A 16,791-nucleotide genomic window follows, 5' to 3' on the forward strand; every position below is an offset into this window, starting at 1 on the left:
TTAGACTGTTCTTGAAGCAGGCAGAGAAAATAAATTTTCAGTAGCTGCTCACGTAACGCTGCACTGAGGCATCAGTGGATTGATAACAGCACATAAATCTAATAGTCTGTGTCCGAATAGAGAAGAGGGGTTGTCCCCTTTAACCCCTTAAGGACGCAGCCATTTTGTAGCTTAAGGCTCAGCCCGATTTTTTTGGATTCTGATAAACACCGATCGGAGCCCACTCCAACCGCGGGTGTTAGCCGGGGATGTCAGTGGTAGATTACCGCTGACATCCCACAAACTCCGATGCCGGTTCGGGTCCTGTGCACAGCTGAACCGGCATAGTCTCTGCATAGTAGCTGTACTGCGCTGAGCGCTATTCGCGGGACTCAGCGCAGTACAGCTACGGCGCAGAGCGCTAAGGGGTAAAATTATTGATGTTGTACAGTTTTCGAATGTACTTTCTTTACGGTTTTTAAGAGCTCTGCTTGCTTCCTGCTGTAGAAAACTTCTATATTTGCTTACAGTGCATAGACATCTGTCCATGATCATATGATGGACCCGCAGTTGTATGCGCCATTAGTATAACACAGCTCTGATGGCTCTGTGAAAATAACAGCTCCTGCACCTCTGCAACATCACATGACCATGGACAGATTTCTGTCCATTAGAAGTAAACATTGGAAGCTTTCTATAGCAGTACAGCAAGCGGAGATATAGGGAATAGATATGGAAAGCATATCGGAAAATTTGTAAAACATTTTCTTACACAAACCATATTAATTATTTGGTGTAAATGGACAACCCCTTTAATATAGCTTTTCACGGAATTACTATTTGCTGACTTCTACTGCTTTTACCTACCCCATACATGTACACACTTTGCTCAGCCGAGAAGTAGGCTACTGCCCAAAATAATTTGTACTCTTCAGCAGTGCAGACATTGATTGTCACACAACTGTCACTGCTGAACATGGTAGTGTTCATGTGCAGTGATGTGCCTCCTAAAAATGTCAGCGGTGATGTGCCTCCTAAAAAGAGCACTACATAACTGCATGACCTACAGGCTCTCTAGGTATGCACCCATGTTTAGGTAAGCTGATCAAATCCTATCAGTTCTTATTTTCCGAAAAGTACATTTTAAGAAGGCGACGGCATCATGGACCGTACCTACAACTTCGAGGCTGAGAAATTTCAGGTATTCCCTTTGGTGACGTAAGCGTGCGACAGCAGAAAACTCTCCAATCAAGAGACTACACGATATGGGAAGCCTGATATGTTATGCTTTGTATGATCCTCCTCTTCTACTTTTTTTTTCTACTTTTCTATATAGACTTGTGAAACCAAATAAACTTGTGCAGTGCTGATTTTACCCAGGGCAGTAGCACAAGTGAGACTTGAATAAGCAGTTGTCTGAGTCATTCCTTGCAAGGTGCTTTTAATCAATTTAAAACACACGACCAACGCACAATAAAAGAGGATATCATAAATCCTCCCCTAACACCCACATAATGTTATTGGCCTCCCAAAAAAGAATCAATGGTATCTGTAACTTTAAGATGCCAATACTATTGATTATGAGAGCAGGTAGTAGATAAACCATTGTGCCCACCCGCTGTACAACACTGATAGTGTAATAAAATAATACTAATGCTTGCATTCTTCTACAGAAGTTGGTGCAGAAGAGCCTAGCAGTGCACTAGACTGCAGGCATGTACTTTTATTATTTTGTCATTGGCAACATATAGGAGAACACTGTATAGCCTTAATATGCTATATGCTCTCACTAAGCCAAACAACTTCCCTACACTGTACTGAAGAGATGCAACCATGTTGAAGCAGTGCTGTCTACAGTTGGGAATCTGTTCCTTATGGAATAGATATACTGGTTTGGCTTTACTCCCACATCATATCCTTAGGCTTCCTGAAAGTCATGCTTGATGGTTAGTGGGCTTCTAAAGTAGCAAACGAGGCGTGCTTTTCCTTGTCCAATATAGGAAAACCTATCTGCATATTTACCACAATCTCTCTAAGCCATCTGGGAGCTGTCACAGATTTGAGGTCTAACTTTTGCCAAATTCTGGTGTGAATTGTAATAAATCTGACAGGCTGCAGGAGGCCATGGCCCTCCTCCTAAGCAGTGTCCACCTTTTGGACAACATGAGTGGCCACAAACTGGAGGAATACGCTTCTAAATTTTTACCAGATAAGAAGTAGTGCATCTTGGGTCATATTCAAAAACAGTATTCAAAAAGTTTAGATACCTCTTCTCCACTCTTCTCTCTCCCCAGGGCATACTGTCGTGTTGCTTCAATGTATCGCACTGGAATATTATACACTCGCCTATTGTAATATACTACAAGTGTGAACGGCTGCTTAGAGTCTTGTCCACTGCTTTTTCTAACTAGGAAAGATCCATCCTGTTGGAAACAAACATTATTGTAAAAATCTTAGTCAATATTTTTATAGTCTCATTACATATTACATATTAGTCACTATTGTCTGTTTTAACATATCAACCTTCATGTAGCTCACTACACTCTGGACCCAAACCTATTTTTTCTAAAATAGAAAAGTTCTCAGAACTGTTCAACCTAAAAACAAAACTTAAATATTTACCTGGCCCCATCACCCTGATTCATGTATTTGGTTCACATAGTCATCCTCCATAACACTCCTCTCATCGCTCTCCTTCCCACTCCCTTTAGAAACCTAGTCAGACATGCACACAAGAGGTCGATCTCCTCCCGGCCAGGGGTGCACCAGCCATGAGGCAAGTTGAGGCTCTCACCTCAGACAGCACAACCTGCTGCAAGGTAGGGGGCAGCATCAGGGGTGCAGTCCCCTGTCACAAAGCAGGTCTTGACACTTGAAAACAGTGCCCATGGAATACCAATCTACTAAAACAAAACCACATATAGTTCTACTGCAAGGGGTGGAGGGGGGCACTATCCTATACCTTGCCTCAGGCAGTATAGAGTTTAGGTTCACTCCTGCTCCCGAGAGGCCCTTATACGTGCATGAATGAGAATTCAGAAGTGTGTCTGACTCCATTTCTAGAATGAGCGTGAGGAGTGTGTAACCACATGACTTAGATGGGTCTGTGAACCACCCCCATGACTCAGGGGGCTTCTCTGACAAAGAACCTGGTATATTTCCAAACTTTGGCACTGAGGGCATTTTTGAGAAAACCAAGTTTGTGTCAAGTTTATAGTAAGCTACAGGAATTTGTCATTAAAGGGATGAATCAAAACCTTACAGGCTTCCTTTAAATAGAAAATGCATCACCTGAAAGAGCAAGTGCTCAATTTGAAAAGTATACTAAATTTATTTTTTTTGAGAAATAAGAGTAACACAATAAAGAATTCTAAATTAAATCCACAGAAGAGGTTTTTTTCTTCCTAAAAATTACACTTTTTTTTTTCTAAAAGGGACATGTAAGAAAGAAAGAAATACCTTGGCATTAGTGGTCAAAGCATCTTCTGCTTTGCGCCGGTCACATGATGAAACATACCACTCCTTATTAAGGACATCAGCATCCTGCAACACAAAAATATATAATTCTAAATGATAACTTTAACTGAAAACAGTTATAACAAACTAACTTAATACACTAACAGCACTGCAGCAAACACAGACAAAACTATTAAAAATAACTATAACTTTGAGGCAATTTTTTGTATTTCAAAAATAGAATAGGTGATAACAATACACTTTCCAATATAGTTCATTAAAGGGGTTTTACCACAAATCAAGTTAGACCCTATCCATAGAACAGAGCCGAATTTGCTGATCGGTGGGGGTCTCAGTAATGAGACCCCACAGATCATGAGAACAGGAGTTCCGATGGGGTCCCAGGTACCTCTGTCGGAGCCCTCGTCGCTCCCCTAGATTAATAGAACAGATCACGGCCATCTGTTCCATTAATCTCAGGGATGGACGAGGAGTTTGACAGAGGTACCTCAGACCCCATCGAAAGACCTAATTCTCATGATCTGTGGGAGTCTCATCACTGAGACCCCCATCGATCAGCAAGTTAGGCCCTATCCTGTAGTCCAGAACCCTGACACCTAAAAGGTAGGTTCTAGCTTCAGCAAATCACAGGCCTTATGTCTGACTGCTATACATCACAGTTGATTCCACTGGTGTAGAAGTCAATGCTGAAACATTTGCAGCACTGCAACGATGATCCGCCTTCAAATGCAACAGAAATGGTAGAAGTATACAGGGAGGCTAACGTTGTAATGAAGGGGTGATGTTATGTTTTGTTAAAATTTAGTTTAAATTTAAAGCTGTTTTAATTCTTAAGGGCATCTACCACCAGGATGAAGGACTGTATGCAAATAAGCCTGAGGGGCTCCATTAGTGTTGATGAAGCCTGGAGCTCCTCAGACTCATTTGCATAAAGCCCTTCATCCTGGTGGTAATAATCCTTTAAATCAGGCAACCCCTTTACAATTTGGATTTGCTAACCCCTTAGGTGCTGGTTAAAATCTATTTAACAATTTTAATGGAAGGCATTAAAATTTTGTGTATGAGGTGGAAATCTAGGCTCAAGATTAGTTTCGAAGGATAAATAAGTTTGTACAACATGTAATCTGCAGGTTTCTTAACTGAAAAATTCACAAACAACTATTATCCTTCCTGTGAGTTAGTGCTAGTTAGTGACATTTTAACAGTTTATATGCTCAGTAAAAGCCACAAACATGTCAGAGTTATTAATTATTAAGCTGGTGGTAGAGCTGTGAGTGTGGAGAACATACTGTATGTGCACGGCCGTCGTCTTAAGAGCAATAAAAGGAGTAGAATGTCAGAAGAAATGCATTAGTTATAGTGTTTGATTAGAGATTGAACATCAGTAGTGAGAATATTGATATACACATGTATACACAAATGTTCATTTTTCTACATAATGGAGGACATTTAAATAAAATAGCAAAGAAATCAGGATGTAGTAGCCTATGGCTTATATCCTCCATTTATAAGACAGAAAACTTTATCAAAATAACAATGTTCATGGGAACAGACTAGACTTTTTTCCTACAAGCAGAAATACATTTATATTTACTGGGAATTCTGCCATTAAAGGGAACTTGTCAGCAGAAATTGACCTAATAAGTCAGTATCAATATGTTGCCAAGCAGCTGAACACCATCCAGATCAGGTTTCTTTTATGACTCAGTGTGGTGGCATCATCCAGAAAATCTCCTTTGAAGTGAGATGTAAACTGGTTGTATAGAGTCAAGGAGACGGAGATTTTAACACTGGAGTCAAGCTCTCTCTTCCTCAGAAAGACCCTTCACTGTTATTGATGGTCCTGCATCCAGAGACCTCACTATCCAGATCTCCTGAAGTCCGATGGGTGATATCAATCACAGAGGAGGAGGCGTTCAGAGCTCTCCACCTTGATTTCAGTGTCACACTATCTGCCTCCTTGACTTTATGCAACCAATTTACATCTCACTTCAAAGTAGATTTCTGGATGATGCCAAAACACTGGGTCATGAAATAAACAAAGACTAGGAGGGGTTACCCTATTTGACAATATTCTGGTAGTGGTTTATTAGGTGAATTGCTGATGGCAGGTTCCCTACATTAAAATAATTGACCTCATTCATCCAAAAATGTCAAGGGCTAAAAAAAGTTGTAATTTTGTCAATAGCAATCTAGTGAAAGCATTACTGTAAGGGGGCAAGGATAAGAGAATTGGATGGTTACCCTACTAATGACATCTTATGCAAAGAGACAAGAGAGTTTCTGGGAAGCTGCTCTATGAGAAAACAAAAGATCAGTTGAAGATCGTTCCTAAATGTTTGTTTTCAATGCGATTTCTTTCCAAATTTAAAATAAAATAATTCAAAATTTCTCAAAAAACCTTCAAAAACTAAAGTTACACAGTGATTTAGGCAGTTTAGATAAATCAGGACTTTGATGTGTAGCCTTTTAGCAAAGTGCAGGTATTTACTGAATCTTAAAGAGCTGAAGGTATTTTATCAGATTTTTTTTTAGATAATTTGTATCGGTGAGAGCGACAGCATTTACTTTGCTTGTTGAATTATAAACGGAAGAAAATAAATTTGCATTATTTTCCATTTTTGATGTTTTCCAAAGTTATAATGCTCAGAAGATGAAAATATCATCTTAACAACCACCTGATGAAGGCCGAAACGCATTGCAACTAGTAAATTCTGTTGCATTATCCCAACTTCGGCCTCATTTGATCCGTCATATCCTGCATTGTGCATTTTACAATTTATCATTGAAGTTGAACTTTTGCTGTGTTACAAAACATTATGACTGACAATTTGATTATTTGGGATTCATCAAACCTGTCCCATTTATATATAAGCTAATCTTTTTAATGGTTTATAGATTTGGTATACATCTGGCATTTTTCAGGCACCGAATCAATCAGGAATCTTTTCCGATTTTCTTTGGCTGACTTGTTAAATACTGCTATCATTCATCACGCAGCTTAGGGAGGTGGGATGGGTGAGGGGAAATGAAAACATTTGTAAATAAAAAATTGAATTAAAAAATTCTGTGTTCTAGATGTTCTAGGAGAAACCAATTTCCAGAACAATTGGAGAAACATTGGTTTGGATTTAACAAATCTAGACCCAGACTAAGGCTTTCGAAAAATTTGGCATTGCTTCTACAAAGCCAGTCTTTGATCATCCACTTATATACCGCTCTAGCTCATGTAGCCATATATTGTAAGTTTCATACACAACTGTATACAAATCGATACTATACGATTTTATAAATCTTATTTTCTCACCTTTTCCATTGTACTGCTTTGTTGACTTGGGCTAAGTATATGGCGCACTGGAATTTCTGGTGCTCCTGTATAATAGTATAAATGGGTTAGCGTTACTATAAATACGGTTTTAATTACATTATGCATTTCTTATAGTTGATCAACAGGATATCAAAAATATGTCAAAAACAGAGGACCCACCCCCCCATGTTTACTGGGCTTACGCACAACGCTCTTATCATATCTACACTAAATAGTAGTAGGATTAGCAGATGTCAATTTATTTTGACACTTCAACATCAAATAACAGAGCAACCACACTATAGAGAGCATAGCAACAATGCTACAGAATTATTTTTGAACAATCCAAGTGTTCACTAAAGCAGAACATGTCTGGAGAGGTGACAGGTCTCTTAGGAACAGAAGCATAGCGATAGCGTGTAATTACAAAAACCTGCTCAACTACCCAGTTGTCTCTCTTTCCGATCTCAGATCAGGTGGGGTAAATTAAATATCAAGAGGGATTTCCAGTATAGTCATACTGATTACTAACTTATAGTAGAGGATTGGCAAGACTCCCAAGGCTGGACACCCAGAAAATGGAGCTAGAAATAATGTTCATTCTCTTACGATTACAGCCATAAAGGATGCCTAAATCTGCTAATTTGGGAACCCCCACTAATCTAACATTGATGACCTATCCTAGCCCCTTTAATAAAACAAACTCATGTTATATCATTTTAGTTGCAATTAAAAACTTACTTTGTATTAAGTTAGGTTTAGGTAAAGGCGGTAACCTGAAGAAAAAAAAAAAAAAAAAATCTTTCGGTTAATTCCTTATTCTGAAAACTTTTTTAAATTTTACTTACCAAATGGACCTGTAGAAAGAGTAGATCAGGATGAAAGTACGGTAGGTTATACCTCACGCTTATCAGGATATTAATAAAACTTGTTTTGGGTGTTCCCAGGTGCCATTCACCATTCATGATGGTTGTACATATTGATAAACAAATACTAAACCATAAGAAATCAATATATATCTGCACATATACTAAGTGTGATACCAGCATAGTTAAAGCTGAAGATAATTGTTTTTTTTTTTTGGGGGGGGGGGGAGGGTGTAGGATGTAACCCATTTAAGATAAGAAGGCCTGAAGAAATTGAGACTTCTCTTTCCCGAGCATACCTCCACCTTCTTCTAGGTTTATGACATGGTTGAACTAGCTAGACATTTTCTGGTCCCCCATACAAACTAGAATTCTAGAACTGGTAAATGGACATCATAAGTGGACACTAATATGGATTTTACTTCACTGATAGAATGACTTACTTATGAGGAACTGGTAGCACCGGTTGATGTTCTGTTTCAGCACTTTGTATTCTTTGGCGTTGCATTACTTGGGGCTTATCTGCAATACAAAATGTAGACTGATTCCTTACATTTCCATAATATATGAAGTATATCTTATTGAAACTGATCTTATTTAAGTTATGGGTGTTAGAATAAGGCAATTAAGAATTATTATTTTTTTTTTTGAAAATTAGAACTCAGAACTGTGGTTGCGGGTTGGCACCAAACAAACAATAAGTACGGTGTCATACAGTAGTATACATGCCAAAAATTGCATTGAGTAAGTGAAGATTAGAACATTCTGATAAAACAAATCGCGTGTTAACCTTAAAATCTTATATCTCGATTGTCGTATTGGTCCACAAAATAAAGTGGATGTATCATTTGGAAAACACAAAGAAATACGGAAAATTGAAGCCGGTAGAAAAATGGTTGAATTGTGTTTTTTACTCAGTTTCAAGGTACAATTTTTTTCAGCTTTCCAGTAAATTGCACAGGATATTTGGTGGAACAACTAAGAAGTGTACTATGTCCTCTGAAAAGAAGACCCCATACAACCCTGTAAATGGAAAAAAAAAATAAAAACTGACATTTGGGAGGAGTAATAATTTTATATTAAGCTACTGCCTTTGGGTTCCTTTACAAATTACATCTGTAAAACATCATATTATAACTGGTTGGGTGGGCAACTCTTACCAAAAATATCAATCATGTACTCTGATTAAAGGGAATGTCTGCTTTGGACAAAACATATGCATAATATGTTTTTTTAATATCTGCCTTTTATTCTGATATTAAAGGGAACCTGTCATCAGACCCTTTTTTTAGCACCCCTCCAGTTCCCATAGAGCATAGTACATACACTGCCAAAGAGGTTTTTGTATTAAAAAAAAATAGTTTTACAGAAAAAAATATATGATATATAGCACCTTTCAATGCCTTGTGCTCTGTGACTAGGCCATTAGTCCCCTGGGAGTGGCTACAGAGGAGCGATTTCCCCACCCTGGGGAAACCGCTCCTCTGTGTGTACTTTTATAGACACGCCCATCACCCGGCTTAGAGATGCCCCCTGCAGACATCATCAAGTGATGTTCCGCCCACTGTCATCAACTCGCGCTGACCGCGTCAGGCATTCTCGTGCCTGCGTGGTCAGCGTGCCTATCAAGCGGCAGAGTATTGTATGAGCTGATGAATGCAGAGACCGTGTGGCCGCCACCACTTCATCTGCGCATGTCCAGGCGCACGTTCTGAAAGATGCTGACTGCGCAGGTGTGGGAATAGCTGATTCGGTGGGGAAACCGCTGCCAAAGGGACGAATGGCCTAGTCAGAGAGCACATGGCATTGAAAGGTAATATATAACATATCTGTTTTTATGTAAAACCTATTTTTCATACAAAAACTCTTTGGCAGCAGCACCTCAGTCCATGGGTTGTGTTTGGTATTGCAGCTCTGCTCTAGTTTAATGCAAATGGATTTGAAGTGCAATACCACACACAACCAAAGGAAAGTGGTGGCACTGTTACTGGAAGAAAGCAGTCGTGTCTTTCTAATTTCAGATAACCATTTTAATTTAATTCAATTTTTAAACAAACTAATGGACGACACCGCGCGTCTCTTCATACTTAGAAGTAACCCACCTGTGTTGCTTTTAATTTCCCTTTGGGGTAAAACTGGTCCAATTTTCTTGAAATAAAGAAATAACATTCAGTGTTAAAATCGGTATTTTCTGCATAAGCATAATATCAGTACAATGTCAACAGTAACGTGCAATCTGAATCTATTTTCTGTAAAACGACTACTCCCAGAATGATTTGCTGATTAGCAAAGTATATTGGGAGTTGTAGTTTCAGAACAGCAACACTGGTTGCAGATTCTAGTAATGTAAGACCCATCATCTGCTGCTTCATAGTCCATAAATATAAAGCCCTGAACATTTCACTTTATACAAGTAGCCGTGTTCTTAACGCCAGCTTGTTAATATCAAGGCACAAAAACGTTTCAGAACATTGCTTGGTTACAAAATCACCATGGAAACTTCTACCAGAAAAACAAGGAGGGGTGACTGCCAGCCAATCAGAATGCAGGAGGTCTTAACTAGCTACATATTTAGAATGCCATGCTATTCAGTGTGGTTTTTTTTGTGTGTTTGGATTAAATAGGTTTTCAGACCAAGTTATGGTAAAGTAGCAATTAGCAAAAATTATGAATCTAGCTACTAGGTTCTACCCAGATACAAAATATCTAAATAACCACAATTTGTCTACCATCATGGGAAAAGTTTGTTATATTTAAGTTTTTGCTTTTGTTTTTTTTTTTAATAGTCCTAGTAAATTAAATGTAATGTAAAGTTTGATTAAAATACTTATTTTTCATAAAAAAGGAAGCGGATTAGCGGTCAACCTAAAGACGACCCTTCTGGCTATATAACGTGTGGACACCGGGCTCCCTTGTTCTGAATAAAAAGGCGAGGGCTCAGAAAGGAATTTAGAGATTCACCTCCTTGACATCAAAGCACCTTAACAGGAGAGGGTGTACCTTCATGAGACAATGGCAGGGTTAACCCAGGCTTCACTGGGCCCCTAGGCGACAAAGCCCCTTTACAGTGAAATAACGTGGCGGCATTAAAAATTTAGAAAAATAATACAGTCTCCTGTTACTTAGTTTATCATACCAAACATCCCCCTCACATCAGCCCCTTTAATCCCCCATGGATTCCCTATGTACAGCCTTATGTGGGCCCCCCTAGCAGCTCTGGGCCCCAGCAGTTGCCCAGGTATGCCCAGTGCTGGCGCCGGCCCTGGACAATGGGCACTCATTTCACAGGTAGAGATAAACCACGCACTACTGGATCGTAAAGGGACATGCTGGTTTAAGGTGGGTTCTGGCCCTTGACAATAAAAGATATTACATTAATTATTATTATTTCTGTGTGGTAAGGGGACAGCTTTTGGTTCCCTTTCCACAATGGGTATGACTGACACTGAAAGTGTTCAATACATTGAGTGTGGTGAAACTGTGCTCCTGGTGTGTAACTGGAGAGTATCGGAAGAAGCAACTTGAGTCTACAGTAAGAAAAATCACCCATGTTCCCCCACAGGCGGAGAAGAGGAATCAGAACAAAGTCAGCCACCTGCCTGGTCCAACGTATGTAGAAGGCAATAAAGTGACCACAGAAGGCTGAGAACCTTCAGACCTATTTTTCTTGACCTTAGATTGTGTCGAGTGATACCAGTGTCTTGGACGGGAAGTGACCAAGGTCATAATACCTTGGTGACAACACTTGTTTTAAGTCTTTGGGGCCTACTAAGGCCCAAGAAAACATCCATGTGGAGGTGAGAGGAGTGCGGCATGGCTGTACATATACGGGGAAAGCTGGAGCGAGCTCTTTCTTTTTCCCATGCACGGTTCGATACGCTGGGTCATACAGCCATTCAAACAGATCGTTTTTTCCCATTGAAAAGGTAGGGTAGCATACAACAAAAAAAAAAACCTTAGTGTGAAAGAGGCCTAAGGGTGGAAGTGTGAGCCGGAGCAGAATAAGCATAGTTCATTATTATTTTTCCATCACCCCCTGCCTGGTCCCCAGATGAGGGCAGTGTACCTCTAACATTTTTTTGATAGCATCAATATGTGTGTGAATTTACTATAAAATTTCTACAATAAAATAAAAATCCTACCGGTTTCTGTGCGAGATTTGTAGTAGTAGTAGTAGTAGTAGTAGGTTTCCTACAGAAAGAAAATAGTAAAAATATTTAAAATAGAGTTGCAGTCCTATTGTATGGAGTTTTATTTGTGCACCATTCCTTTACTATGCTCTCCTTTATGCCATACTTACAGATTTCGGGGTAAAGGTAACGGCCTGGGTTTTATGGGTGGCTCTGGTGCGCTGCTTATGGCTTATGAAACAAACAAACAATGAATCGGACAAGTGATAAGGTTTAATGTAAGAAATATTGCTACATATATACAGATTTGCTGCATCTCTATGCAAATGGTGATGGTTGTTTAATTTGTATTCCTGATTTGTAGTTTCACCCCATGCACATCAGAACGGGGATCTCTTGTAGAATTGAAAAATGCCGATTGAAAATGGGCACAGGAGGACAGGCAACCATTCTTTTTCAGGGACCGTCATTGACAACAGTGGGTTTGAAAGAGGCTTGTTTTCCCTTGGTTATCTTTACTTATTGGAAGAGCTCATATAAAAGATGCTGATTACAGAAAGCCTTAAAGGGGTTGTCCCATCGTAGCAATTTAGGCCCTATCCACAGGATAGTGTCTATGTTACTGATCGGTAGTGGTCTTGGGTATCTCTGTCAGCTACATAGTGATAAATGGGGCATGCGTGACAGGTCATCTTGGTGTGCGACGGAGGTACATAGGACCCCTGTTCTCGTGATCTGTGGGGGTCCCATATCGTTATTTTTATAGAACCGATAGTGAGCTGGGTTAATTGCTTTTCAATATACAACAGAATAGGGCCACTAGGCCGTTTTAACCCTTTGGTGCTCTTTAAAATATAACTTTTAATTCTTATCCAATTAAAATAGAGGTGAAAAGAAAAACAAAATATGTAAGAGCACTATATTACCGACTCAGTTTCGGTTGTCTTAAAATTATCAGAGAGTAGAGGTTAGCCTGTTCTGGTTTGGTCTCTTAATCTATCACATTCCTTTCAAGATGTCTTAATTAGTATTGCAATCTATCATTCTGGTCAGCATTCAAACGGAGGATATTAGTAGAGTAGGGGAAGATTTAGGATTGGGGTAGGGTAGTTCACACAATGCACACATCCCACTACATCCATCTGCAGTATCTTATACCTGCTGGTTTTCCCCTCGTCCCCCTATACAACCCGTTTTGTATATTAGTCCTCCGTATAAGAACCTGAGCTGACTTGCTATTTTGTTCGGCTCCTCTCTGTCTCTTTACTAAAACCTAACGTGGGCCCCCTAACATGTTTCACCACCTAGCGTGGCGTTCACTGCTCACCAAGTTAGACAATTTCCTGTGAACAAAACCTAACATGGGGCAGCATGGTGGCTTAGTGGTTAGCATTACAGCCTTGCAGCGCTGGGGACCTGGGTTCAACATCTGCAAAGAGTTTGTATGTTCTCTCCGTGTTTGCATGGGTTTCCTCTGGGTCCTCCAGTTTCCTCCCACACTCCAAAACATACTGGAAGGCTGAATAGATTGTGAGCCCCATTGGGAACAGGGACCGATTTGGCAAGCTCTGTGCAGCGCTGCACAATCTGTGTGCGCTATATAAATAAAGGAATCATTATTAACTTGCTACAATGTGATAACCCCTTTAATGTTAGGACTGAAGGCACTCAACAGTAGGAGAATTATGCATTTCATGGAGCAATTATTACTGTATTTTTAAGCTACCATTGAGTTCAGATGAGGCATTAGGTAAACAGTTTTGTAACTATGTTCCTGTTGCTGTATAGAATTCCTAACAAGTCCTATATGGAAGGTGTGAAAGCTATATTCTTTAAAATATTTACTATTTTAACGTCTCGAAATTCAGAATATTTCATCAACTTACTGTCTTCACACACTTCATATTCATCCTCCTGTTCCTGAAAAAAAAAATAATAATTTAGTAATTTATAGGGAGAGTACTTAAACACAAAAATATATAAAAAATTACTGGTAGAAAAAATTGCCCAGTACAATCTCAAGGCTGTTTCTACAGACCTATAATAGCAATTCAAGGGTGAAATTTCAAGCATCCCTCAACATTTTTTTTACAGTGCTCTTACATCAATATCGGGAAGACTTAACCCTCATATAGTATGGGCTGTAGACCTCATTGACATGTTATAGACATAGTTGTTTCTACAAGTCCGCTACTTCACTTTAGTACATTGTTTGGCTCCGAGCCATTGTTGTTGTAATTCTGCAGGCTCACAAGCACTTCCCCATCCTCTGTTTAGCTGATATATTCATGTTATTTTATCTATTATCCATCATACAGCTGACAGCAGGGAGGAAGTAAATGGCTGCAGTAAGCAATGTCTACCCCTTTGAAAGTGAATAAAGCTCAGAAGATTTTTTTTACAGTAAATATGCTTGTGTTGTAGACCTCTTCTATTTAACTAAAAGTTACTTGTTTGTTTTTTGGAGTGTTACAGCAGCAGCTCGTTCACTGTTCTCATAAGCATGTTTAATCAAATATGTACATTGCTATTCCTTAGCTATTTATCTATCTTCCATCCATCTGCTCATACAGCTGGGGTCAGGAAATAAGAGTTCTTCTTATGGAGAGTTTGCCAATTAAGGCCACCTTATAAGCATGTGGAGACTTATAGCCATTGATGCTCCACTAGGGGATTCTGGGTAATACGCAAATATGTTTTCCAGGGTGGGAAAAGGAAAACAATACCTCTTTTCGCTAACCTTGAAAGGCAGCCCCCCTTAACACCAAGCAGGACTATCAGAAAGCCTAATAACATGTGGAATTAAAGCCAAACCAGTATATCCATTCCGGATGGAACAGATTCCCAACTGTAAACGGTATTGTGTTGATGTGGTTGGGTCTCTTCAGTACAGTGTAGGGAACTGGTTTGGCTGAGTGTGAGGCTTTTGACTAGGGTCTCCTTAGGGAAGTTTTGCCAATTTTGACCACCTTATAGGCAAGTGGTGACTTATAGCCATTGATGCTCCACTATGGGATTCTGGGAAATATGCAAATATGTTTTCTTGGGTGGGAAAAGGAGAACTCTTACTTCCAGACTCTAATCAATAGCCTGTCACTACGCCAAACTTTCACTACACTGTACCGAGAAGACCCAACCAGGCTGAAACAAAGCTGGCCATAAAGCTGGCTTAACCCAACATCATATTGTTAGGTTTCTTGTAAGTCATGCTTGGTGTTAAGGGGGTTGCCGTTCAAGGTAGCGAATAGTGGCATTGTTTACCTTTTCCCATCCTGGAAAACATATCTGCATATTTCTCATACAGCTGAAGACAACAAAAAAAGGAAAAACTGCAGTAATTTAGGGCTCCCCACTTTGAAGTCAATAAAGTTTCCTCTTGCGAGAGAATGGTGCTACCAAACAGCACAGAGAACCCTTCTCTTCTACAATATACACATTTTACCAAATTTTAATAGAAGCAAAAACAATTAAGAATGATATTAGGCGGATCTACTATAGGTCATGGGGTTGTTAAGGAGGGATCACATCATCATAAACAATGTAGATAAAGAAAGATAAATTAATTTTCAGCAGACGCACCATTTTTCACAGAATATCAATAAATAAAAATTATATAAAGTTACAATCCCCTAATAAAAGTAAAACAGGTAGAAAAACACATTCTCAGATTTCTTAGTAGAAGTATATGGGAATAAACAGCCAATGTAAAACGATTGTCTCCATTCTCACTAGTTCAATGAAGCCAGTGGCTAGTATACGTACCACAACTGATGGAGAAGGCATTTTTGGCTGTGACCCACTAAAAAAAATTAGAAACATAACATACGGTTTTAATTTAAATTTGGCTTGGTTTATAACAGTGGGGGAGCAAGAGTGTGGTACATTTATGGGTGCACTAAGAGTAAAATTGCATTTGTAGGGCTCAATCAAAATCTAATATGCTCTGTTTACAGCTATTTAAGATTATATATATATATAGAGTAAACGTAGTGTCCTTCAAGAGTAGTGTAATTTGAAGCTGTGGGGCCTCATTAAAAAATGTGCATCAGGCCCCCATATAATGTATTGTTTATAATACTAGACTTCTCATATAGGAAAAGTATACCTTATGGGTCCTATTAGTCTTTTGGCCCGGTTGCGATCTCACCCTCTGCACCCCCTTAAGTTAAAGGGGTTGGCCACTTAAATTCAAGTTATTTGTAATCTATCTTCCAGGACCTTAAGGGCATCTACCACCAGGATGAAGGACTCTATGCAAATGAGCCTGAGGGGCTCCAGGCTCCATAGGCTTTCATCCTGGGGGTAGATGTCCTTTAAGTTTGTATTCATGAATACCATCATATGGTCCACGAAGGTTCATTGACAGTTAGAGATCACATTTCTGCAATTTATGGACAGAAGTAGCAGCTGGTGAGGTTATTTCTAAACTAGGGGCTTTAGTCTACATGTCATGAAAGTGGTACAGGACTATTAATAGATGAAACCCCTTTACAGGGATTTTCTGTAAATTTGGTATTGATAATAGAGAAATCTATGAGATCGGTGGGGTCTGAAACTCATGTGTTCCACTGAGCAGCTGTTCTTTGCCATCTCTAATTTTCAAATTATGCAAATGAGCCTGAGGGCTCTGGGCTCCATTAACACCTATGGGGCCAGGAGGGCCTCAGACTGCATACTATTAAAAGCCTTTTTTGTAGCAGATCCTGCCAGAGGGGGCGCACACCACTATGTAAGTGCGCTTGGTTTACAATCCTTCATCCTGGTGGTAGATGTCCTTTAAGCCAAATTCACATAGTGTGCTTGAATTGCTTTTAGAAATGCAATTCAAGTGCAGTGGGGAGGAGCTACTCCTGACAAGTGCTTTTACACCTAATCCCTTTCTATCAGGTTAGAGCACCACGTGTTATGCATTGTTCAGCAAAAAAACATATGTTGCTTTGTTCCCACCCCCTAGCGTTTAGCTGTAAATGCACAAGCAATTGGGAAAAAATCCTCCTCGCTGCGCTTGAATTGCATTTCTAAATGCGCTGCA

General features: G+C 39.5%; 2 protein-coding genes across 10 annotated transcripts in view; one reads left to right on the forward strand and one right to left on the reverse strand.

Moving 5' to 3' along the window:
• The window catches only part of ZNF518A (zinc finger protein 518A), a 157,398-nt gene that overhangs the window by 46,685 nt on the left and 93,922 nt on the right, over positions 1-16,791 (forward strand). The gene's annotated exons all lie outside the window — the stretch shown is intronic.
• The window catches only part of BLNK (B cell linker), a 125,554-nt gene that overhangs the window by 873 nt on the left and 107,890 nt on the right, over positions 1-16,791 (reverse strand). For all 6 annotated transcript variants that reach the window (XM_072130015.1, XM_072130014.1, XM_072130019.1 and 3 more), the window contains 10 exons: positions 15,522-15,558; positions 13,646-13,679; positions 11,930-11,990; positions 11,772-11,820; positions 9,732-9,777; positions 8,073-8,151; positions 7,505-7,539; positions 6,764-6,828; positions 3,439-3,522; positions 2,247-2,402 (listed from right to left, as the gene is read on the reverse strand). In XM_072130015.1, the coding sequence (XP_071986116.1) occupies positions 2,247-2,402; positions 3,439-3,522; positions 6,764-6,828; positions 7,505-7,539; positions 8,073-8,151; positions 9,732-9,777; positions 11,772-11,820; positions 11,930-11,990; positions 13,646-13,679; positions 15,522-15,558 (646 nt within the window). The remainder of the gene's footprint in view (positions 1-2,246; positions 2,403-3,438; positions 3,523-6,763; positions 6,829-7,504; positions 7,540-8,072; positions 8,152-9,731; positions 9,778-11,771; positions 11,821-11,929; positions 11,991-13,645; positions 13,680-15,521; positions 15,559-16,791) is intronic.

This window comes from Engystomops pustulosus, chromosome 11 (assembly GCF_040894005.1).
Source record: "Engystomops pustulosus chromosome 11, aEngPut4.maternal, whole genome shotgun sequence".
NCBI classification, from domain to species: domain Eukaryota; kingdom Metazoa; phylum Chordata; class Amphibia; order Anura; family Leptodactylidae; genus Engystomops; species Engystomops pustulosus.